Here is a 25163-nt window from a genome sequence, read left to right as displayed (position 1 = left end):
AAGGGGGTTTATTTGGTTACACAGTTACAATCTTAAGGCCATAAAGTGTCCAAGGTAACACATCAGCAATTGGGTACCTTCACTGGAGGATGGCCAATGGTGTCCGGAAAACCTCTGTTAGCTGGGAAGGCACGTGGCTGGTGTCTGCTCTAAAGTTCTGGTTTCAAAATGGCTTTCTCCCAGGATGTTCCTCTCTAGGCTTCAGTTCCTCAAAAATGTCACTCTTAGTTGCACTTGGGGTATTTGCCCTCTCTTAGCTTCTCTGGAGCAAGAGTCTGCTTTCAACAGCCATCTTCAAACCTTCTCTCACCTGCAGCTCCTCTCTCAACTTCTATGCTTTCTTCAGTGTCCCTCTTGGCTGTAGCTCCTTTCAAAATGTCACTCTCAGCTGCACTGAGTTCCTTCTGTTTGTCAGCCCATTTATATGGCTCCACTGATCAAGGCCAACCCTGAATGGGTGGGGCCACACCTCCATAGAAATTATCTCATCAGAATTAACACCCACAGGTGGGTGAGGCACATTCCATGGAAACACTCAAAGAATTACAATCTAATTAACACTGATAGCTCTGCCCGCATAAGATTACATCAAAGATAATGGCGTTTGGGGGACATAATACATTCAAACCAGTGTAGTTGGTTTTCCATTATAAAATTAATATACCATTTTCTGTCAATCACTTAAAAATTCATAATCCCATCTCCTGAATATGATCACTACTAGGTTAAGGTTAGGCCTAATTTCTTCTAGTCTTTCTCCCCCATACATTCCCCATGGATATCATTATAAAACATACTACTGTATATAGGTGTGATTGTGTATATGTGTGTGTGTGTGTGTGTGTGTATTTGTGATTGTAATCACACAGCAGTTGTCCCTAGAATCTTAATTCCATGTGGGCAAGGACTTTGTTTTATTCACAGACAAGATGCAGATCCTGGGAAAATAATGCACATTCTGAGGCTGTGCAGAGTGGATGGACAAAGCCCCTTTATTATCAACTCCAGCATTCCTCCTGTAGGTAAAAACAATGGTAGACAAAAATCTTATCTTTGCTACCTAGCATTTTTTGCGTGTTATGATGACTCCATTCAAATAAGCAGACTTCATAATTGCTGGCAGAACAACTTATGTCTTTGCCTTGGAAGTCAGGAGAAGGCCATGAATAGGTAATTTGTAGTAGAAGAAATAAAAATGCTAGTAAACATTTGGGAAAATATTAATTCCACAAGTAATCAAAGAAATGAAAATGACACCTACAAGAGATGATTTGTAAACTTTTTGAATATCAGATTAGCAAAAAGAGCTCACCAAACACTAAAAGTACAATGAAGTAAGCACAGCTTTTACTTGAATCACAAGAATGTGAATTTGGTAGAATATACTTGGAAAATGATTTGGTAACATAATGACTATTGAGAACCTTAAATATCTTTCTGTTTTAACCACTTTTGGAATTCTTTGCTAAGAAAATAGTGAAGAACGCAGAAAAAAAAGAAAAGATGTTCACTGCAACATTATCCATAATAGAAACATTTAGAAACAACCTAAAATGTTAAACTACATGGAAATGATTAAATACATTAGGATTCAGCCATGTGATGGACTATCACACAGCCATCAAAAATGATGTTTAGGAAAAATGTTAAATAACGTGGAAAATGCTCAAATTAAAATGGTAAGTGGAAAAAACTTGTATTTTTTCAAATCTGAACTATGTAAGATGTATATAGAAAAATGGTTGGAAATAAAATGGTATAGTGATTGCTTCTGGATATTAGGATAATAGGTGATTTTATTCTTTTCCTTTCCTTTTTCCTCTCTCTGCCTTTGGAGGGGGGCATCTTTTATTCCATATAGTTTAAAAAACAACTATGAAAAAAGCTTTGAATAAGTTTTTTATAATTAGAAAAAATATACTTTAACTTTTAAGAAGTCATGTAGAAAAAAACTCTCATATATACTTATATTTACCCTCACATATGCAAGCACAAGAGTCAAAGTATTTGGTTAACAAAATTAAAGAATAGATAAATAGATCAATGGAACAAAATAGAGAGCCAAGAAATAGACCCACACAAATATAGCCAACTGATCTTTGACAAAGGAGCAAAGGCAATTCAATGAAGAAAGGATAGTCTTTTCAACAAATGGTGCCAGAACTAGATATCCATAAGGGAAAAAAAAATTAATCTAGACACAAAAATAAATCTGCCTTTCACAGAAATTATCCCCAAATGAATCACAGACCTAACTGTATAATGCAAAACCATAAAACTTAGAAAATAACATCTTCTAGACAATCTAGGTGATGATGGATATGATGATAGCTTTTTAGTTGTAATAGCAAAAGCACAAACCACAAAAGAAAAATTGATAGACTGAACTTCATTAAAATTAAAACTTCTGCTGTGCGAAAGACACTTTAGGGAATGAAAGACAAGCCACAGACTGGGAGAAAATATTTGCAAACACACCTCATAATGGACTTGTATTCAAAATACACAAAGAACTCTTAAAACTCAACAAGAAAACAAACAATCCAATTTAAAAATGGGCAAAAGATCTGAACAGACACTTCACCAATTCACAGAGGACAAAAAAGCATATGAAAAGATGCTCAACATCATATGTCATTAGGGAAATGCAAAGCAAAACCACAATGAGATACAACAACACACCATTTAGAATGGCTAAAATCCAAAACACTGACAATATCAAATGCTGAGGGGGATGTGGAACAACAGGAACGCTCATTCATTGCTGGTGGGAGTGCAAAACAGTACAGCCACTTTGAAGACAGTTTGGAAGTTTCTGACAAAGCTAAACATAAGCTTACCTCAGGATCCAGAAATCATAATCCTTGATATTTACCCAAATGAGCTGAAAACTTATGTACACACAAAAACCTGCACACAAATGTTTATAGTGGCTTTATTCATAATTGCCAAAAATTGAAAGCAACCAGGGTGTCCCTTAATAAATGAAGGGATAAATAAACGGTGGTAAAAAGAAATGAACTATCAAGTCACAAAAAGATATGGAGGAACCTTAAATGCATAATGTTAAGTGAAGGAAGCTGGTCTGAAAAGGCTACATACTACGATTCCAACTATAAGACGTTCTGGAAAAGGCAAAACTATAGACAGTAAAAAGATCAGTGGTTGTCAGGGGTTGGGAGAGGGAGACAGGGAGGGATGAAAAGGTTGAGCACGGGGCATTTTTTAGGGCAATGAATCTATTCTGCATGATACTGTAATGATGGATACGTGATATTAGCATTTGTCAAAACCCGCAGCACTGTACCAAACAAAAAGGGATCTCTAATACAAACTCTGGTCTTTAGTTAGCAAAAATAATGTATCACACTAACATAAAACGTTAATACTCGGAGAAACTGGGGAGGGACAAGGGTATATGGGAATTCTCTGTATTTTCTGCTCAATTTTTCTGTAAACCTAAAACTGTTTAAAAAATGTCTATTAAAAAAAAAAAAAAAAAAAAGATGTCAGATACACCTAGGCTTCAATCCCTGCCAAGACGCTGAAGTTTTCTTGTTGGAAAAATACGGACGATAATAGTTCCTAACCCAACCAAGTGTTATAGTTATGCACGTAAAGTCCTTGACACAGTTCCTGGAACATTCAGAGTTCAATTGACGGTGTATTCTGATTATCTCAGTCATGTACCATGCCTTTTTAGCTAATCAAGTTAGCGTTTACTGGGCTGGGTTATTTCTGAGAGTATTTCTCAGAAAGTGAAGACTGTAGTTCTGCGACGTCTTAACGAAGTTGCAGGTGGGCAGTATCTTCCCCAATTGTTGGAAATCTGCTCAGAGGCAGGGCAGCAGTCCATCTTCAGACTGAAAAGGAAACCTTCCTTATGCCTCACTCCGGTATCGGTGTCTGCGAATTTCCTACACGACACACCACCCCAAGCTAGTTTCTACTTTTAGCGCAACCACGGCCAATTTCCTTAAATAGCACAATGACTTAGGCCACGCCCACGTACCCCCACCCAATTGGTCCCAATGCTCCCGGGGCTAATTCAATCCTTGGGATTTATCCGAGTTGATTGGCGGAGCAAATCGAGCTCCTTTTACTTTTCTGATTGGTTGAGCGTGGTCTTGGGGCGGGGCGCGTGGGCAAGTATCGCTGGAAAGCGGAGACCGGTCATTGGAAGATGAACCCGGCATTTCCAGAGCTTCGTGCCGTCGCCTAGGTCGCGAGGGGCGGGGCTCCTTCCACCCAGGACCTTGTTGTCGTTTGTATTGGTCAGAATGTGTTATCACTCAGGGAACTTCGAGCTCATTGGAGCAAAAGCTCCAAAGGGCAGTGGGCGATTGGTTGGTTGCTGTTCCCGCCTCTACGCCAGTCGCCATTTTGCTGAAGGGAGCCGAAATCCTAGACGCTGCGGTACCCCTAGTTGTGGACCGGGAGACAGGTGAGTCTCGGGCTGGGGAGAAGGGGCAGCAGCGCTCCAGGCCTGGCTGGATTTCCGCACCGTCAGCGGGCGGGAAACTAGAGAGCGGCGGGCGGTCTGCGGAAAGGCGTCGGGTCCGCGGTCCGCTCTCCTCCCTCTTTAGTGCTCTCCAGTGCCCTTGAGCTCTAGCTGTTTTCTAGCTGACGGGCATTTGGTGCTTGTAAGCGTGCCAAGGAGATCTCGTGGTCGGCAGCGTCTTACTCTAGAGGGTCTCCGGCAGTATAAAGGGGTCTGGGACTGCGGGCGTCTCTGGAAGAAGTGTAGGAAGAAAAGAGAGACGCGAAAGAAAGAACATAGGTGTCCTGAGCCTCAAGTGACTTCTTAGTGGGAAGGAAGTGCCATCCCTCCAGCCCCGGCGTATTCCTTAGTGTTTTTCTCATTTATCTGTGAGATGTGTGTTTTCCCGGAAACAAAGAAACGGAATCTTCAGTTCAGTCACCCAACAAGATGTTGAGTGCTGCAGTGCGCTGGACTTTTATATACCTTTTAGATGACTTTCTATGAATGATTAAAACATTCATTATTCTTTTTGATCTCGCTTACATACAGCGTAAGTCCTGTTCTCCTTTACTTGGGTGGTAGGAGGGAATGGTGTGTGCTTGGCCATATTCCATGTCGTTAAACTGCTGTGGGACACTTGAGTTTCATAGGTGGGGCCTCTGGAATTTAGTGGCCTTGGCTCTGAGGTCATCAGGGTAGGGATGAATGGGAGATTGGCTGTCCTTGCTGCATCTTGCCCCGGCCGTGCTCGGGAGTAAAGCTTTCCTTGGTTTGCAATTTAAAAGTAAAATTGTAGTCTCTGGAGCAAGGATATGTATGTCTGTCTTCAATTTTGAACTGTCTGTGTCTGTAGGCATCCAAGAGTTTGGTTAGAGATGTAGAAACAGTACTACTTTTTTAGTCTTTAATTAGAATGTCAAGCTCACACTCCAGATAGTGTAACCTGTTAAAAGGCACACGCACACACAAAAGGCTAAATTTCTACAAACCTAATTTACCATTCCCTTCTTTATTTTTCTCTTCCTGTATATAACCCACCATGCATTCCACTGAAAAATAAAATATTGAACATTTATGCTGTTAGGAGTCAATGCAGCGATTCCCCTTTGCTGGGAGTAGTGACTGGGAGGGGGTACCCGATCTTCTTGCTGGTGATCATCTCTTTCTTGACTTGGTAACACAGGTGTGTTTGGTTCAGGAAAATTCATCTTCCTTTACAGTTATTGTATGTTTGTATTTATATGTAAATTACATTCCAATAAAGCATTTGAAAAGAAGGTTATGGTCAACCCAGTAGAACACTGGATATTATGGTATACCCTCAACTCTGCCTAGTTTTTATTTCCCTCTTAGCAGTACAGTTTCTCATTATCTGTTTCCTTACTTCTGAAATATTTTATGTTCTTTTCTGGGTACTGGTGTATTATCTGCTAGCCAAAGGCAATTACTAAATTTCTAAGGGATATTGTTATTTAGCCTTCCTGAGAACTTAACCTTTGCTGTGTGTAAAATAATCTGGTTCCAGCTTTGTAATTTCTCATTTCAGGAGATTTTAGAGGGCGGTTGTGTTGTGGCATTACTTCCGTACTTAAGATGACTAAAGCCTGCCACCATGTTCACCATGTTCACCATGCTGCACATTGAAGTAATGCTTCCGCATCCCACTTGGATACTATAGTGGGAAAGAGTTCTCTGGCAAGGCGTGAAAAGGTTGAGTTTAATTTTCCTTAGAAAGCAAGGCACACTACTCTTTATTGGCCAGGTGGTTCTTAAAATTGCCTAACTTTTGCTGGGAGCAAAACCTCTAATGGTGACTTGTATTTACATATGTTGCTTCTCTTATTTCTGCCAAGAATAATTGCTTGATTTACCTTTATTTTTATTCAGGTAAAAGAATTTGGTTACAATGGGGAACGTTTTTGAAAAGCTGTTTAAAAGTCTGTTTGGGAAAAAAGAGATGCGGATTCTTATGGTGGGTTTGGATGCAGCTGGAAAAACCACCATCTTGTATAAATTGAAGCTGGGAGAGATCGTGACTACCATCCCTACAATAGGTATGTTAATGACCCATGGCAAGGCCATTTGTTTTAGTATGTTATACTTTCACATGCTTCTTATGTTATTGGACATTTCCTTTTTTTTTTTTTTTTTTTTTTTTTAATCATCATTTTATTAAGATATATTCACATACCACGCAGTCATACAAAACAAATTGTACTTTCGATTGTTTACAGTACCATTACATAGTTGTACATTCATCACCTAAATCAATCCCTGACACCTTCATTAGCACACACACAAAAATAATAAGAATAATAATTAGAGTGAAAAAGAGCAATTGAAGTAAAAAAGAACACTAGGTACCTTTGTCTGTTTGTTTGCTTCCCCTACTTGGACATTTCCTTTTGAAATTCTTGTCCGCCCCAAGAGCGTAAACTTTTTGAGGACAAAAACCAGGTTATATATACATTCCTAACTGCCCCCAACATCTCTAGCATATTCCTGGGTGTACAGGGAAGCCATATGAACACATTTAGGTAAGAAATTTAACCCTATCATCTTGGCAAAAAAAAACAAAAAGTTAATAATGGTTAAAGTAATGCAGGCAGTTTTGCCCTCCCTTCCTTTCGGTGTGTGTCCCAGGGTATGCCTGGGGTGGGAGCCGGGAATCTGCTGTTGCCTTAGTCAGTCTCAGTCCAGTTGGCCTCGCTTAGTGGAAGCTTCTCTCCACACCACGTGTGATTCTAGTGTTTAAAGATGCAGTATGAATTTTTTTTTCTTCACTCTATCTCAAGCCAACTATTTGAACTTCTGTCCAACTAAAGAAATTGTTTTTTTCCAATGTTGGAGAAAAATCTGGCTGCATTGATCTTACTGCAGACTGACACTGGTGGGCTATTTAAAGGGTTTGCAAAGGCAATTTTGAACAGATCTCAATCTTTGCTTTATGAACTGCCTTTAGAATCAAGCTTCTAAGAGAGGATAGGCTCCACAGGATGGCAAGTAAATGTCAGTAGCATCCTGAGTATTGGATTAGGCACAGGAACTAAAAGATCAAGTGCTGGCACTACCTTTCAACTTCCAATTTGGGCAGTGGCTTCAGATTTTGCACCATTTGAAGGAGGAGGAAACCAGATGGAGAGTGTTCATACCCACAATTTTTAAAATGTATTAATTAATACAAAATGAAAATAGCATGACTGGTTTTCTCCAATTATAAAAATAATGCGAGTTCGATTGGTAGTGGGAACAGAGAGCAGATCCCACAGAGCCCTGAGCAGCCCCACTGCCCCCCCCCCACCCCCCCAGCCTAGTTAACTATCACACACTGGGAGGAGCCGCCGCTGCTGCAGCCAGCCCCAGTCAACATCACCGCAACCATGAGCAGTGAGGCCGAGATCCAGCAGCCACCCACTGCCCCTGCCCTCTGCGCTGCCGACTCTTAAGCCCAGCACCACCAGCAGCTGGGCCTCCCGGGCGGCCTCATGTCAGCGGCCCCTGCCCGCGGGGACAACAAGCTCATCGCAACGAAGGTTTTGGGAACAGTAAAATGGTTCAGAGTGAGAAACGGATATATTTTCATCAACAGGAATGACACCAAGGAAAATGTGTTTATACACCAGACTGTTGTAAAGAAGAATAACCCCAGGAAGTACCTTCGCAGTGTAGGAGATGGAGAGATTGTGGCGTTTGATGTTGAAAGAGAAAAGGGGGCAGAGGCAGCAAACGTCACAGGCCCTGGTGGAGTTCCAGTGCAAGGCAGTAAATATGTAGCAGGCTGTAACCATTATAGATGTTATCCAAGTGGTAGGGGTCCTCCATGCAATTACCAGCAAAATTACCAAAATAGTGAGAGTGGGGAATAAAACGAGGGATCAGAGTGTGCTACCGAAGTCCAGCCCAACAATGCTGGCCCTACTGCAGGCGACGATTCCTACCTTAACTATGTGCGGAGACTCTATGGGTGTAGACCACAGTATTCCAACCCTCCTGTGCAAGAAGTGATGGAGAGTGCTGACAACCAGAGTGCAGGAGAACAAGGTAGACCAGTGAGGCAGAATACGTATCGGGGTTATAGACCACGATTCCACAGGGGCCCTCCTCGCCAAAGACAACCTAGAGAGGACGGCAATGAAGATGATAAGGTAAATCAAGGAGATGAGACCCAAGGTCAGCAGCCACCTTGACATCGGTACTGCCGTAACTTCAGTTACTGCCGCAGATGCCCAGAAAACCCTAAACCACAAGATGGCAAAGAGGCAAAAGCAGCCGATCCACCAGCTGAGAATTTGTCCGCTCCTGAGGCTGAGCAGGGCGGGGCTGAGTAAATGCCAGCTTACCATCTCTGCCATCATCCGATTTAGTCATCCAACAAGAAGTGAATATGAAATTCCAGCAATAAGAAATGAACAAAAGATTGGAGCTGAAGACCTTAAGTGCTTGAGTTTTGCCTGCTGACCAGATAACTAGAACTATCTGCATTATCTATGCAGCATGGGGTTTTTATTATTTTTACCTAAGGATGTCTCTCTTTGGTAATGACAAATGTTTTTTTTTAAAAGCCTGGTTTTTCTCAATACACCTTTAAAGGTTTTAAATCGTTTAATATCTGGTCAAGTTGAGATTTTTAAGAACCTCATTTTTAATTTGTAATAAAAGTTTACAACTTGATTTTTTTCAAAAAAGTCAACAAACTGCAAGCACTTGTTAATAAAGTTCTTAAATAATTGTCAAAAAAAATGCATGCTTCTATAATTTCTTACATACAGAGAAACAGATTTTTAAAAAAGCGTTTGCCTACTATTAGGACTTTGGTGAATATTTTTGTAAAATCGTATATATGCTATTTGCTGACTGACATTGCATAAGATGATATGTTTGGACCTCTTTCTTTCTATGTCATTTCCTCTAGTGGAATGCTTCCTGCCTTCTTCCTTGGCCCCCTCCCCCTTTTATCGAGCCAACGCCAGCTCATTCTTTTGGTCTCAGTTTAAACAATATTGTCAGGGGCACCTTTCCTGACCCTGTGTACTGGTTTTCCCTCTCATAAGTTCCCATGGCAACCTGAAAGTATGTTGGTAATTATGTGCTCCTTGTCTTTCTTCTTCGTAACAGTGTAATTAACAGTAGGATTCATATCTGTTGTTTACCACTGTCCCCAGTGCATCGCAAAATGCCTGGCACATGGTAGGAGTCCAGTAATATTTGGTGAATGAACGAATTGAATATAGATCTTGTGGTGGACTGTGAAACTAATGGCCCCCAATGAATCATGGCCCCCCATTTCCATGAACACCCTTATGCAATACCCGCCTACAGTGATGCTGAGCTTGGCCACATGACTTGCTTTGGCTAATGGGACATCAGTAATTCAAGCAAAGATTTGATAAGCACTTGTGCCTTGGGGCTTGCCCTCTTGAAACACTGCTCCCATCAGGTGAGGTCAGCACTCACTGAGGATGAAAGGCCACCTGGAGAGAGGTCCAGCTCAGGGCTGACTAGCAGGCTCACTAGCAGAAAGCAGCTACATGAGTGAACCCAGGCAACCTCCAGAATTGGGGGGGTTGGGGGGGGGGGGTGGGAATCATTGTTCTAAGCCACTAGTTTTGGGGCTTGAATAGTAACTGCTCCACATCTGTGTAAAATTCTTATAACTTGGTACTGTTCCATTATATGCACCAAATTTCCATTGGTGGATGATCAAGTTATTTGCAATTGTTTGTTCTTGTAAATGAGGCTGCAGTAAATATCTTTGCTTAACATTTTTGCAAGCATGTCCTTTTTCTCCTTGCCATAATTTCCGTAGGAGGGATTGCTATGTTAAAACAAATGTATGTTTAAAATGTGGATATATATTGCTGAACTGCTTTCCAAAATGGTTGTGCCACCAACTATAAAATTTGTTCGTTTCTCCCAGGAATTTGCCAGTCTGATAGGGAAAAGACACTGGCTTTTCTGTTGGGATTTTTTTTTTTAATTATAAGTGAATATATTCAAATGTCTCTTGGCCATTTGTATTTGTTTTTTTCTGAATTGTTTTTAATATTGTTTGATGGTTTTTCTGTTGAGATATTTGTCTCTTAATGATTTGAAGAAGGATGTGGGTCAGGAATAGCTCTTGATATGTGCTATAGTTATTTTTTTCCCAGTGGATCATTTTTCTTTCAAACTTGCCTATTCTATGTTTTGCCATACAGGAGGTTAAGATTATTATGTAGCCAAATTTATTGATTTTTTCTTTTTTTAGTTCTGGTATCATTTTTTGAAAGGTCTTCTTCAAGATTATAAAACTATTCACCAATATTCCCTCCTGTTAATTTTATGGGTTTTTAAATTTCATTTTAAAACTTTTAAATATTTCACCCATTTGAAGTTTATTTTGCTGTTATAAGTGAGGTAGAAATTAATTAGATTTTTCAAATGAATTGACTAGTGCTGTCCAGTAGAATTTTCTCTGATGATGGAATTGTTCTATGTCTGTACTGTCCAATATGGTAGCCACTAGCCACATGTGGCTATGGAGCACTTGAAATGTGGGTAGTGTGACTGAGGAACTGAACTTTTAATTGTATTAAACTTTAATTAAATTTAAAGAGCCACATATGGTTAGGGGTATATATTGGATAAACAGGAGTAAACAGTTATCAAATGCTATTTATTGAATAATTTTTTCTGTACTGATTTGAAATGCCTTCTTTGTCATACACTAAATTCTCATATCATGGATGCACATGTCTTTTTCTGGGCTCCCTATTGTATTCATTTAAACTCTGTTACTTCAGGTATTACCAGGGCTTGATAATATCTTTAGAAATAATTCAGTATTCATTTTCAGAGTATTCTTGGTTATACCTACTTGCCCTCCTACCCCCCACCCTGAAATCACCTTAGGATTGGAATGGCATTGAATTTATACATTTATTACCAGGAATTTAGATCGTGATATAATAAGTGTCCCTTGCTAAGAACACACATGAGTAGAAGTGAGATTTGGAAGGTGAGCAGGGCCAGGTTGCAGTCAGTCATGTTTGGGATTTGGATATGCAAAGCCAAGGAGAGATCCATCCATCCTTCCTTCCTTCCTTCCTCCCTTCCTTCCTTCCTTCCATCCATCCATCAAACATAAACATGTAGAAAAGTGATATGATCAGATATAATTAGAAAATGGTGAATAGATGAAGGGAGAAAGAGTGACTGCAGGGAGATGAGTTATGCTATTTCAGTAATTGAATCTAGAAATTATAGTCTCTTGGGTTAGGGTGATTATTAGATATTTAGGAAGTTGAATTGATAAGGTTTGGGATTGGAGTTTTGGGGATGAGATAGTTGGAAGTGTCATGGATGATTCCAATTTGTGGAACGAAGTCAACAAAGGGATCACCAGTAGAGGAGCAGACTGAGGCAGAGGGGATTCTTAGTTCGGCTTTTGACAGGTTGCCTTATTGGGATCTTTGAGACATGTAACCAAAGATGGATATATGAGTCTGAAGATCAGGACTTTGCTAGGGGATATAAGCTTAAGAGTTGTTAGCGTGCAGATAGTAATGAAGGCTTGAGTGAATGAGATTGAATAGAGAGGGTGTGTGGAAAGAAGAGAATCGATGGGGCTGGACAGAGCCATAAGAACGCCAACATTTAAGGGTCAATTAAAGAGGGCTGAGCTATGTGAGGAGGGTGAAAAGGTACAGCCAGAGATGGAAGGAAATGGAAAGAGGAAGAGTTTCAAGGAGGGAGCAAGCAGAAGCACCAAATGTAAAATCAAGTTATATAAGAACCGAAAAGCATTTGTTAGATTTATTGTCATGGTGATCATTGCTGACCTTGGTGAGACAAGCTACATAATATGATAGAGCAAAGATAAAAGGTGCTGTTGGGTGGGAGGTGATAACATAAGCACAATGAATGTAGCTAAGCTTCTTAGAGAAGTTTGATTTTAGAGGGACAAATAGAGGGTGGTAGCAAGGTGAAGATATGAGGGCAAGGAAGGAACTTTTTGAAGATGGAAAAGACTTAAGCATGCTGAAAAAGACGGGTTGAAGATATTCAGGTGAGGGGAGAGAATAGCAATAGTTTGGAACCCAAAAGTTTCAGATGATGTGGGTGAATCCAGCACATAGGTAGAAGGAATTGCCATTAGATTGTTGCCTCCTTCTGTTGAAGAGGGAGGGAGGAAAGTGTGGGTTGTACATCTAGGTAGGTTTCTAGATTGTGTGGTGGGAAGTGGAATTAGGTCCCATCAAATTGCTTATTTGCTCTGAAGTACCCGGTAAGGTCTTCTGCTCAGGGTAAGGAGGTGGGTTGTATGGTTGAGATTGGAGAGAGTAGAGAGGGTTTGGGACATCTGTCATGTTGAACAGGAGAGCAAGCTAACACATTCTGGTTTGTAAGCTGTGGACCTTTGACAAGCAAGCTACTTTGTAAATTAAAAATACTATCCAAATGTTAGTTGGAATTATTTTGAATTGTTCAGCCTGTAAAGTCTTAATTAATAATTTTCGCTATCTTTTTAATTTAGGGTTCAACGTGGAGACGGTAGAATATAAAAATATCAGCTTCACAGTCTGGGATGTTGGTGGCCAGGACAAAATCAGACCTTTGTGGCGACATTATTTCCAGAACACCCAAGGTAAAAATTATCTAATATATAGCATTGGAAAAGTTTATGTTAATCTGTCTAAAGATGGTGCTCTGCTTTATTTGGACTGTCAGTCCTTCTCTCTCTTCTTACGGTGCCCTCACACTTGGGAAGTTTTTTTGAGAAGTGGCAACCAAAAACCCAAGTCTACTGTCCTTTTATAATTTGCAGTATTGTTTTAGCTGTTACCTTTGGCACTTAACTCTATTTGCAGTTTTCTTCTCAGCCTATAGATTTTAGAATGGCTTTCCTTAAAATAGTGCCTTTATCTCTCTTCTCTTTTTTTTTTTTTCTGCTTTTTAATGGAAAATTGAAAACAAATACAGAGCAGATAACATAATGAACCCATCACCCAGCTTTGATAGTTACTGACATTTTGCCCAGCGTGTGTTAAAGAAAGTCCTGGATTTGATGCCCTTTCACTTGTACGTCCTTCAGTGTGTGTTTCTCACTGAGAAGTCCTTTTGTGTTTTGTTTTGTTTTGTTTTTTAACATAATAGTCATGCCATTTGCTACCTACAAAATTAATAAAAATTATTTAGTATTTAGCACATAGTCTATATTGAAATTTCCCCAATTGTATCAGATGTGTCCTTTCTTATATTTGATTTGTTTACACAAAGATCAAAGTTCACGCATTGCATTTGGCTATGTCTCTTTAGTCTCTTATTTTACAACAGCCCCTTCCCCCACCTTTTTTCCTTACCATCTTTTTTTTAGATGTGTATCCCACATTCTGGATTTGATTGCTTTGTTGTGCTGTTTAACTTGTTTGTCTGTCTTTGGGCTTCCTGTAAACTGTTTTTTTTTTCTAGAGTTTAGATTAGTTTCTGGTTCATTGGGGTGGCAGAATACTTATAAGTGGTGCTGGGAACTTCCGATTACATCACATCCTAACACAGAAGTGTGGTTGCCACACTTTAATGATGCTAAGATTGATTCATAGGTTCAAATGGTATTAGCCTAATTCCCCCAAAATAAAGTTCCCCATTAACCCTTCACCTATTAGTTTAAGCATCCATTGATCTGTTGCCTAGATCTGTTATTTCATTAGGAGTTAAAGAAAGGTGATTTTCTAAATCTGTTGTTACTTCTACATTAGCTGAAATGTTTCTAAGCAAAGAATTCCCTCATCAAATGTTTGGTTTCCCTGAAATACAGTTAGTACAGAAAGGTAGGAAAATGCTTAATTCTTTCCCTTTATCAATTTTCAGAGAAATGCCTTGATACCCTGGCAACTTCTGTGGAGACTCGTAGATTTTTTATATCTTATGTTTCAGTCCACTGCAGACAATAATTTTTTTGATATTCAGAGTGTTGATTTATCTTTGGACTTGCTACATTGACCAAACCATTGCAATTACATATCTCTAATAAAACTAGAAAATGTAGGTTTTAAACTATGGCTCTGTGATGAAACCTTGGAGTAACTAGGTGATCTTTTCTGCCTCAATTTCTTCATCTTTGAAATGGAGGTAATACAACCTGGGCTGGATCAGTGGGCTTAAAGGAGATGAATTTTTGTAAAATGCTTAATTCCATGGCTGGAAGGTAGTACACACACAGTGGGGAGCCCAAATTGTTTGACATTTTACTTCATCATTTTCTTTCTGGTGGGATTCTTTTTGCTCACCCTATTCAGAGTTGCCACATTCAAATACTAAGTTAAATGCCTTTTTGCTTTCAATCTTCTCTTCATAACAAGACTAATTTTACAGAATTTCATTATCTGTTGCTTTGATGGCAGAGAACTGGCTATATTCTAGGACTTTGGAATTAGATAATTTAAGCTCTTCATGAAATTAGCAAGTGGGAGCTGTTTGAAGAATGGATTTGTTGTCTCTGGTGGGTCCAAACAACTCAGCCACAAGCAGTTTTGGATGCTGCCCCCTTTTTTTTTCTGCCAACTTCCCAAAGGTCTGGCCATCTTTTTTTTTTTTTTTAATTTTAATTTTCATCATCAGTGTTGAATGTGACAGAACTTAAGGATAGCTTTTAGCTCTCTGTTAAGACATTTAACTTTGTGAAGGTTTCGCTTGTGTAGATTGGAATTTGGACTGTTTATGTGATTTCTTAGTTTATTGTATGGAATGTATAAATAGTCCATTAATTCTTATGTAGAAAAGGTTTTTTTTTCCTTCATAGTAGGTTTATTATTTAAATTTTAATAGTCTATATATCCATATGGTTCAAAATTTAGAGAATAAAAGGTATGGAGTGAAAAGTCACCCCACATTTCTGCCCCCTAACTACCCAGTTCCCCTCCTATAGACAACCACTTTTATTTCTTGTATACCTGTCCGTAGATATTTTATGCATATACAAGCAGATATGGATATACACCCCCACCCTTAAACAAATGCTAGCATACTCTTCATGTGTAAATTTACTGGTAATTATCCTTAAATTAGTCTCTCATACTCCTTGGTTCTCCCAGCCATTTGAACTAGAAAAGGTTCTCTCTGTTCAAAAGTTTAGTCAGTCTGATGCTAGGTTCTTCTGGTTCTCAACTAAGGAATTATATAAAAACAGAGTGTAAAATGGGACCTAATCTATAAACCTTTATTTTTATTAGGATTGGCAAAGGGATAACATGTCAAATTTTAGACACTAAAATTCTCCTCAAATGTCTGGTTAACCTGACTTACTTAGTTACGATCAGACTCCAGAACTGCTGATAGTACATCAGATCTTTGGGGGAGTTTTTAATGTTTTGCATTTTTCTGTCTGATGTGATATAATAGACATGGCTTTAACTTATTTGCAAGCCCCAAACCCGCAGAAGCCTTGCACCTGTCTGCCCAAATAGGCTGCTCCCAAGCAGCTGGTTCGGGCAGCTGTTGTGTGGGCCTGGGAACACAGAGGGAAAGGGCAGAGAGCCAGTGGTGGTTATGCCTCCAAGACATAGCTGTGAAATCTCATTGTCAAAAGGAGCCAAGAGATCATCTCATCCCACTTCCCTGCCCTACCATGGTTCTGTCTGGAGTGTCCCCACAAGTTGTGGCATGACCTAAGCACTAATATCTCTGGTGACAGGAAGTACCACCTCCTAAGACAGCCCATTGCATCCTCAATGCTGTTTTGACTCTCGGTTGCATTGACTTCCTGCACTGATCATCAGCTGATCTTATAAAGCTATAGGAAACAAGTTGAATCTCTATGTCATAGCCCTTCAGATATTTGGAGACAAGTTGAACCTCTGTTTATGTCATAGCCCGTTAGACATTTGGAGACAGCTGTCAGCCCCCCACCAAGTCTTTCCTCTAGGTGAAATATCCTGTTACATCAGCCTGTCTTCATGCGGTGTGGTGTCTCATCCCCTTGCCTGAGTCTCAGAGTGTGAGGTTCAGCACTGACCCTGTTAACGTTCCCAGGATGTTTACCTGATGTAAAATAGAATTGGCTTATCACCTGTATCCTAAAAACTGAGCTATTGTCACTCTTTTGATACAGCCTAGGATCAAATTAGCTCTTTTGGCAGCCATTTCACAGTTTCTTCTCACAGAAGGCTTACTGGCAGCCAAATACTAAGTTGTTATTATCATTACTGTCACATGGACAACTGCTAAGTGAGTCTTCCCCATCCTATACTTGGATGGTTTGTTGATTCCCTCCTGTGTACCTTCCCTGAAAATCCTTTTGGTCCCACACCTTCCTCTGGCCAATGTAGTGGTGATGGGTGTGTGCAGGTTTCACCCACCTTTGCTCAGATGCAATGTGATGATGCCTTTCTTTTGCCTGCCCCAGATAGCTCTTGCATCCTTGCATTTCTCTGATGGTGCAGTGGGGATACCCATGGGACTCGCTGAGCGTTTCATACAGGTGTGACCCAGAAGTGTGGGTGGGTTGACACCTGTTGAGCTACTCCTCAACCAGCCCAGGAGGATGGGTACTAAGGATGAATGTTTCCCCTTTTCCTCCCTGGGTGGACAGTTCCTAGAGGCATTTCTTACAGCTCAGTTGTGTAGGCTCAAGCACCAGTCGCATAGTGGTGGCCAGCTTAACTCATCCTTATGCTGAGTTTCCTACCTTCTCCGTTTCACTGCCAATGTCCCTTACTCATGCTTCCTGGGATCACTTCCTGAATAAACTACCTGTACCTGAGCCTTTGTCTCAGTCTTTGCTTTTGGGGGAACTGAGGCTAAGACGTAATTGATATAACTTAGGCCGAGAATTAGGTTTTGAGTAGCAGTTTTCGGGTAGTTCGTATACCTCAGGGTTTCTCAGCCTTGGCTCTATTGACATTTTGTTGCTGTCCTGTGCATTATAGGCTGTTTAGCAGCATCCATGGCCTCTACCCACTAAATGACAGTAGCAACCCCCCACCCCACCCAGGTGTGACAACCAAAAATGTCTCCAGATATTGCCAAATGCCCCAGGGGTCAAAATCGCCTCCCTGCCTGGTTAAGAATCACTTGTCTACCTTCTGGGAGATGAACTTGCTAATCAAGGAAGTCAGGAATTTGTCAGCAATTGAATTAAAGCCAGGTGAGTCCCTCTGGCTGCTTTTTAAGCAATTGAGGTCCCTCATCCCTACTTTTTTTTGACCCAGGCCGGGAACACATCATCCGTTTCTTCTCTCTGGCCTCCACTCCATTCCCAGGAGTTTGGCATGTCTCTCCCTCCCTCTGACTTGTACCTGTATGTGCTACACTGGGCCACTGGCTTCAGGTTTGCTGTTCTCCTTGCAGCTATCCCCTGTCTTCTTCAGCTTAGCACATAGCTCAACACTCTGCCTCATTTCCCAGGTTGCCTGGATGGAAGACAAGGCTCAATTGCCATCTTGAACCCTCCTGCTCCCACGTCACCAAGTTTTTATGAAACCTCTGAGATATGGTTTGCCTTATGTTATAATCCAAAGTCATTTGTTTACAATGGGAAGGATATTGGATCTTTGAAGTAGTAGCTATTTACAAATAGTTATGTGATTTCCTTGTAGAAAAATTAGCTATTTCCCAATGGCTACATTACCCAAATTTTACTTATTGAAAGTTGAGTCAACCGAATAGTTTCTTTGTAGTCGCTTCCTGCTTTGAGCTTGTCTCCTTTGATGATATTTGCCATCTTGTGAACAAGTTGTCAGTTAATGTTTCTCCTGAAGGAGTTGAAGGTTAAAAAGAAAAGCAAAATCATCCCATTTTTGAGTAAAGGATTATTTCCTCTCATTTTATTCTAACCTTTTAACTGCATCTCATAGTTCATTGGACCTTTTATCCCTTTGTTTATTCCCAATCCCCAACTTGAGAGAGTTTATGAAACTTCATTTACGTAGGTAGCTGACTTCTTGTAGACGGCGTTCTCAGCCCTTTGAGGCCAGGCTCAGAAGTGCCATTCTGTGGTGTCACGTTTGAAAATACCCAATCTCTGGTGTTCCGGAAATGGTACCGACTTTGGCATCAGACAGATCTGGGGTTGAATCCTGTGTGACAGGAGGCAGGTTAAACTAAAACCTCTCTGAACCTCAGCAGTTTCACTGGGGAATAGAGAAAATGTGTGTATTGTGCCAAGCACATTGTAGATAACTTTGCCAACAAAGGAGGCGTAGCCTGAAGAAACAGACCCGGGGCTGATTTTTGACTTCTGGCTCTCCAGGAGCTTGCTTTGGAAAGGCAAGTCTCATTCAGACATTGACATAATAGGCAAGGTCATATCTTGGATTTGGTTAAAATAAAACTTAGAGTTGGTTACTATACTTTGTCTTAAAATACGGAGATAGAGACTTTGTAGAAAGCATTAAACTGATCTTGGAGTGATAATCTCTAAATTGAGAAAACATTGTAGGGATTTTGAGTACTGTTTCTCTCCCCCAGAATGCTATTTGTACAAAATTTGTGTTTCTTAAAATCTCCTTTTTGTGTCTGGTGTAGAAATTAACTGACTAAGACTGAGCCCAATTTTCTTTATATATTTTTTGTTACTGTTAACCTGGTGAAGAGCTGTGATAATTCTGAAAAAGATAGATGAGTTAAGTGTACAGCAAGCTTCCCAACTAGTTATTGTATATCCTTCTATACTGATTGCTTTCACTGAAACTACATGTATAAGAGAAGCTATAAGGACATATAAACAGCCACCCCTCCCAGTTAATATTACTAACATGCTTGTGATTTCTTTCCAGGTCTGATTTTTGTGGTGGACAGTAATGACAGAGAGCGGGTCAATGAGGCCCGAGAAGAACTAACCAGAATGTTAGCAGAAGATGAGCTTAGAGATGCAGTTTTATTGGTGTTTGTAAATAAACAGGTACGTTGTTGGCTTTCAGAATACCAGAACTGAAAGTTGTTCTAGGTGTCTCGCTTAAAAATACAGGTATTTAAATTAGATGTCTCCCTCCCTTTCTTCAGTCCCTACCTGAAGGCATTGAGGAAGAGAACAGAGTGATCAGGGGAGCAAGGGAGGAAATGAGATTAGGTCAGGTAAGGCCTACTAGGCGTCTCTACATCAGTATAATGTAAAGCAGTAAAAGAGGGGTGGGAGGATGACTGAGGGTAGAACTGTCCAGCCTCAGGACTCGAAGCCAAGCTAAGCATGAATATACCTCTTTCCATAAATATAACTTCCTATGCTTATACAGCCGTTTATAAGATTATATATATATTTAAATTGCGGGGATCATACTATGCATTCTGTTTTGCAACCTGCTTTTTCATTTAGCATATGTTTGTCCTTCCATATCATCCATATAAGTACATCTAGATCCAATTTGCTCTTTAATGCCAAATTATTTAAATTTAGTTTGAGTTTACTATATGCCAGGCATGCTTCTAGACGTTTGAGCTACATCAGAGAACAAGGTAGACAAAGATTCCTGCCCTTGTAAAGTTTGCATTCTAGTTGGGCGAGACAGATAATAAATAGTAAACATACTAAATAAGTAGATTTTGTAATATAGTGAAATGTGAGTGCCATAGAAAAAAATGTTGAGTAGGCCAGTCAGGAGAGCTTGAGCTGTAAAGACCTTGCAGAGACCTTAGTGAGGATTCTAGTTCTTACTGAGAGAGAGAGAGAGAGAGAGAGAGAGAGAGAGGGTGTGAGCGCGAGCAAGCAGTGCCAAGGTGTTTTGTTTGTTCATAATTTTTTCTGTGATAACATATACAACGCAATTTCCCGTTTTAACCACTTTCATGTGTATAATTCAGTGATATTAATTACATGCACAAAGTTGTGCTACTCTCACTACCATCCATTATCAAAACATTTTCATCACCCCAAACAGCCTCTCTGTTCTCTATTAAACAATAACTATTCTCTCCATACTTTCTGTCCCTGGTAACCTGTAATCTACTTTTCTGTCTATGAATTTGCATATTTTAGATATTTCAAATAAGTGGAATGATGTTAGTCCCTTGGTATCTGGCTTATTTCTGCAACACAATATCTTCAGGGTTCATCCATGTTGTAGCATGTATCAGAACTTCATTCCTTTTTATGTCTCTATTTTTATGTATAGGTGGCAGGGTTTTGATAGAAAAGTGACTTGATCTGACTTTCACTGACTGCTGGGTTGAGAATAGACTTTCGGGGAGCAAGAGCAGAAGCAGGGAGACCAATTAGGAGGTTATTTGAGCAAGAATTGATAGTGGATCGGATCAGAGTAGTTGTTTTGGAGAAGGAGAGAATAGGTCAGATAATCTGAACATGTTTTGGTTGTAGAGCCATTAGGATTTTCTGGCAGATCTGCCGAGGGGTTTGAGAGAGAGAGAGAAATTAAGATGATCTCAAGGTTTTGGGCTTGAGCAACTAGAAGGCTAGAGTTGCAATTAACTGAGATAGGGAAGATAAGGGTTCAGGCAGGTTTTTGGGGGAAGAGCATAGTATTTCATTATATAGATGTCACATTGTAAACTGACTTTTGCGTATTCTCTTTCAAGGATCTTCCCAATGCTATGAATGCAGCTGAAATAACAGACAAGCTTGGCTTACATTCCCTGCGCCAGAGAAACTGGTACATTCAGGCTACTTGTGCCACCAGTGGAGATGGGCTTTATGAAGGCCTGGACTGGCTCTCCAACCAGCTCAAAAACCAGAAGTGATCCATTCCCTGTGCATTGTGGCAAAATCTGCTGGCCTCTTCTGTGTGCATGTGTGTGTGTGAGGAGCCAAGTGTGGGTGTGTGGCTGGAAGTGGGAGCAGCTTTCTCACACCGTGCCTTAAACATGCTGTAAGAAAACCAGTGTTACATTTTAAGAAAATCCAGTGTTACATTTTAAACGCTACTTTCCATTTCAATAGCTTTGATCATTTTCAGTCTATGGAAGAGGTTGGAGGGCTTACTGTTCTGGAGCATGATAGCTAGAGGGTCTTCAAGGTGGAAAGAGGATGAGAGTTGGAGCATGGATGGAATTCACTTCTTGCAGTCCTATGTCTTGTATCTCTGCATACCTGGAGTCCTTCTAGACTTTGGTGTCTTTTCAAAGAGTAAGAAATTGTCATTCTTGTCCATCACTGCCAGAGCTAGCACCTCTCTTTTCAGTGCTTTAAAGCAAATGATCCTCAAAAAAGAAAATATACCTGCTTGCTGCAGGTGTGAAGAGGTTCAGATTTTGAATGTTCCCCTTAAGTTATATTTTAGCCCAGACTTCTGGGTTTAACATGCTTTATTTAAGGAATCAAAGTATCAAGACTCCATAACACTAGAAAAATTGTTCCAGTCCTTCCCTGTGCTGGTTCCTTCCCTTACTTGCCTCTCTTGGGTGGAGACCATTGGAGGAGTAACCTGGAAGAGGCTGAGGCTCTTTAGCAGAGCACCACAGTTAAGCAGAGGGTCCTGCTAAGGAAGTGAGTGATGGGTCATGTGTGTGTCCTTGTGTCAACCATCTCAGGATTCAGGCTTCTGAGACTGCTGCTCCCCACTTCTCTGCTCTGTGCTGAATGTTCTACAACTTGAAGAAAGAGGTTCACTTCCTGGGATAGGATCATCACCGTGTACAGTTTTCTTGTCCAACTTAAGGTTTAGGTTGACTTCTGTTTCCAGAACCACATACCTGTGAGTTCTGAGAGTTTGTGAGAAAATCAAGAGGTAATTCAGAGGACAAAACTCCTGGCAACTCCTGGTATTGCCCCCAAGTTGGTGCTAAATTTATGAAAAATGCTTCTCTAGTGTAGGCCACTCTGTGGCACTGACTCCCTCTCCTGGATGGCAATAATATCTTATAAACTCTTTGGAAACATGCTTTATGTTGTCCTCAAAACATTAGTAAAAATGGCCTGGGGTTGAGCTAGTTCATTCAGTAGTCTAGAGCTCTTTAACCCAGACACCTGTTGGCCAAATTTGTACCCTAAGCACTTCCACTGTTTAACCTTTTTAAATTTCTTTTTCAAAAAATCTTTATTCGAACTATAGAGGAGGAAAATATGAAGAATGGATTTTAACAAAAGTAAACATTTATTGATAACAATAAAGTTGATATTTCTAGGAAAAAATTTCATACCATGGTAAATGTGGAGTATAGAGCTTTTCTTTAAAATACTGACTTGAAACAATGTTCATTGCAATAGTACTGGCAACTAAGTCCGAGTTTGATTTTAACCATGGAGTATTTCGTGAGAAACATTTAGATTGTACGCCTCAAATTGGCAGTGGCTGTGTCTTATACTTTTGTATTATGCTTAGTACAATGTACTGTGCTGGGCCTCATTAAAAACTTGTTGATTGGTTGGACAATAAAGAACTTGCTTTGGAAGGAGGAGAGGCAGCCATGGGCTTCTGAATGTCTCAAACCACTTTCAGATCTCTTTCCGCTACCATCTTAGCAGATCCTCTGCTGAAAGCTCCCAGTGCTGCTACAGAAGACAGCTGTGAAGCCTGTCTCAGCCTCTGTGCCTTTAGCAATAGCCCTCACTGGTACTTTCCATGGTGCTTTCACATACAGTCTTTCATTTGATATGACTTTGGCTCTGCTCAGTCATAGTAAGTGGGAGCAGTTCAGTATAGTGGTTTGGAGCAGAGACTTGCGTCCCAGAAAGCTGTGTTCATCTCCCAGCTATTCTCTAACTAACTGCTGATTGCAGGCCAGTTACTGTTAGCCTCCATATTTCCAAGTCTCCCTTTGCTTAACTGTTAAATGGAGACATTACCTACATCATAGCATTGTGAGAATTAAATGTCTCCTTTGAATGCCCTGCTCTGGTATTTCCCTGGGGAGCTCTTGGTGTCCAGGTGTGAACAGCAGTGCTGGCCAGACTGATTAGCATTATTTATAGGAGAAGGGGGATAAGGTGGGGGTCTATATTTTTCTCCCTCCTTCTCTGTTCGCCTCATCCCACTGAACATTTTGTTCCTTTTCCAACTATGTTAAGTGCTAATATGTCAGTTTGCATAAGACTAGCTTGGACGCTTGTTCAGAAAGCACATGGCTGGGTCCCACCCCCATTCATTTTCTTTTTATAATTACATGGTTTATAGTATATTCACAGATATGTACGACCTTCACTACCACCTAATTTTGGAAGATTTTCATCACCCCCAAAAGAAACCTCGTATCCAGCCACTCTCCATTTACCCACCCCACAAACAGCCCCTGGCAACCACTTCTCTTTCTGTCTATGGATTTGCCTATCCTGAACATTTTCTATAAATGGAATCATACAATATGTGGCCTTTTGTGTCCGACTTCTTTCACTTAGGACAGTGATTTCAAAATTCATATTGTGGTATATACCTGTACTTTATTCCTTTTTATGGCCAAATACTATTCCATTGTATGGATGTACGACTTTTTGTTTATCCTTTCATCAGTTGATGAGCATTGAGTTGTTCCTGCATTTTGGCTATTACGAATAATACTGCTGTGAACAATTTGTGTATGAGTTTTGTGGATATGTACCTAGAGAAGCAATTTCTGGAGCATGTGGTAACTCTGTTTTTAACATTTTGAGGAACTGCCAAAATAGTTTCCCAAAGTGACCACCATTCTACATTCCCACCAGCAATTTATGAGGGTTCCAATTGCTTCATGTCCTCACCAACACTTTTTATTGTCTGTCTTTTTATTTTAGCCATCCTGGTGTGTGTGAAGTAGTATCTCACTGTGGTTTTGATCCCACCATCAGCCTTTGTTTAAGTAGGTGGAGTGGAGCCAAACGTGTGCAGGTGGTTTTGACAGAGGTAGCCCACGGACCTCTTTGAGAAACTGCCATAGACAGTGATGGAAAGCTATCACCCTACCTGCCCCCACCCCAACTATGACTTCCCATGGCCATCCCTCAACATTCTTGTCCAGCTTTCCCAGAAGCTGGTGGGATGGCAGGAGTGGGTGATAGAGAAGCTTGGGATTTGAGCCAGAGTGGGCAGGTGATGGTCTGGGTAGCCTGGTGGGTGCATTAGGAGTGCTGAGGTGCCATTGGCCTGGCTACAGCATCAGTCCTCAGGCTATGTGAGTAGCAGGTGAGGCAGAGCCTCTAGGGAAAGACTGCCCAATAGTTAGGAAAACCTGTTGCCCAGCTGTGATTCTGGAGGGGAAGCGGTGCTACTAATAATTGTATAGGAACAACAGGTTGTAACGTGGGATGTATGGTCACCCTTTCAGAATGGGAAGAGCTCTGAATCTGGAATCAAAGACTGAGGCTAAAATCAGAGCCCCACCCATTCACTAGTTCAGTTACATTAAACTATGCAACCTCTGACCCTTGTTGATGACTTGAAGTTGTATGTACCCCAGAAAAGTACGTTCTTAAAGTTAATCCATTCCTGTGGGTGTGGTCCCATTGTAAGTAGGATTTTTGGTGAGTAGGCTCTTAATATGTGACCCACCTCATTTGGGGTGGGTCTTAATCCTTTTACTGGAGTAACCTTTATAAGAGAATGGAATTCAGACAAAGAGGGAGAAAGCTGGGAAGCAAGAAGCTGAAAACAACAAAACCCAGAAGAGAGGGGCAGGATCAGCAGACACCACCATGTGCCTTGCCATGTGACAGAGGAGGAGCCCAGGACTGCCAGCAGCCAATCTTCAGGGAGAATGCACCACCTGATGACACCTTGATTTAGACATTTTTCTCAGCCTCAAAACCGTAAGCTTGTAAACTAATAAAATCACACTGTCAAAA

The 25163-nt window shown here is 40.6% G+C and overlaps 1 protein-coding gene and 1 pseudogene across 2 annotated transcripts; both read left to right on the top strand.

The window, feature by feature from the left end:
• The first annotated feature begins 4334 nt into the window (after window positions 1-4334).
• On the top strand, window positions 4335-24854 carry LOC119514237 (ADP-ribosylation factor 2). Of its 2 annotated transcripts, XM_037809911.1 has the most exons (5): window positions 4335-4444; window positions 6371-6537; window positions 12999-13109; window positions 19237-19361; window positions 20990-24853. In XM_037809911.1, the coding sequence occupies exons 2-5, from the start codon at window positions 6390-6392 to the stop codon at window positions 21149-21151; spliced, it is 546 nt and encodes a 181-aa protein (XP_037665839.1). In that variant the 5' UTR covers window positions 4335-4444; window positions 6371-6389; the 3' UTR covers window positions 21152-24853. The 2 variants fall into 2 exon arrangements, with proteins under 2 accessions (XP_037665839.1, XP_037665840.1); XM_037809912.1 differs by lacking the exon at window positions 4335-4444 and having other exon boundaries at window positions 6377-6537; window positions 20990-24854.
• On the top strand, window positions 7846-8978 carry LOC119514236 (annotated as a pseudogene).
• Window positions 24855-25163: the final 309 nt, after the last annotated feature.

Source organism: Choloepus didactylus, chromosome 18 (genome assembly GCF_015220235.1).
Source record: "Choloepus didactylus isolate mChoDid1 chromosome 18, mChoDid1.pri, whole genome shotgun sequence".
NCBI lineage: Eukaryota > Metazoa > Chordata > Mammalia > Pilosa > Megalonychidae > Choloepus > Choloepus didactylus.
This window is presented reverse-complemented; position numbering and strand designations above follow the sequence as displayed.

Coding starts and splice junctions, on each gene's coding strand:
- LOC119514237 (XM_037809912.1), top strand. CDS start 6,390: ATGGGGAACGTTTTTGAAAAGCTGTTTAAAAGTCTGTTTGGGAAAAAA. Junction 6,538..12,998: donor GACTACCATCCCTACAATAG/GTATGTTAATGA, acceptor TTTTTAATTTAG/GGTTCAACGTGGAGACGGTA. Junction 13,110..19,236: donor TTATTTCCAGAACACCCAAG/GTAAAAATTATC, acceptor ATTTCTTTCCAG/GTCTGATTTTTGTGGTGGAC.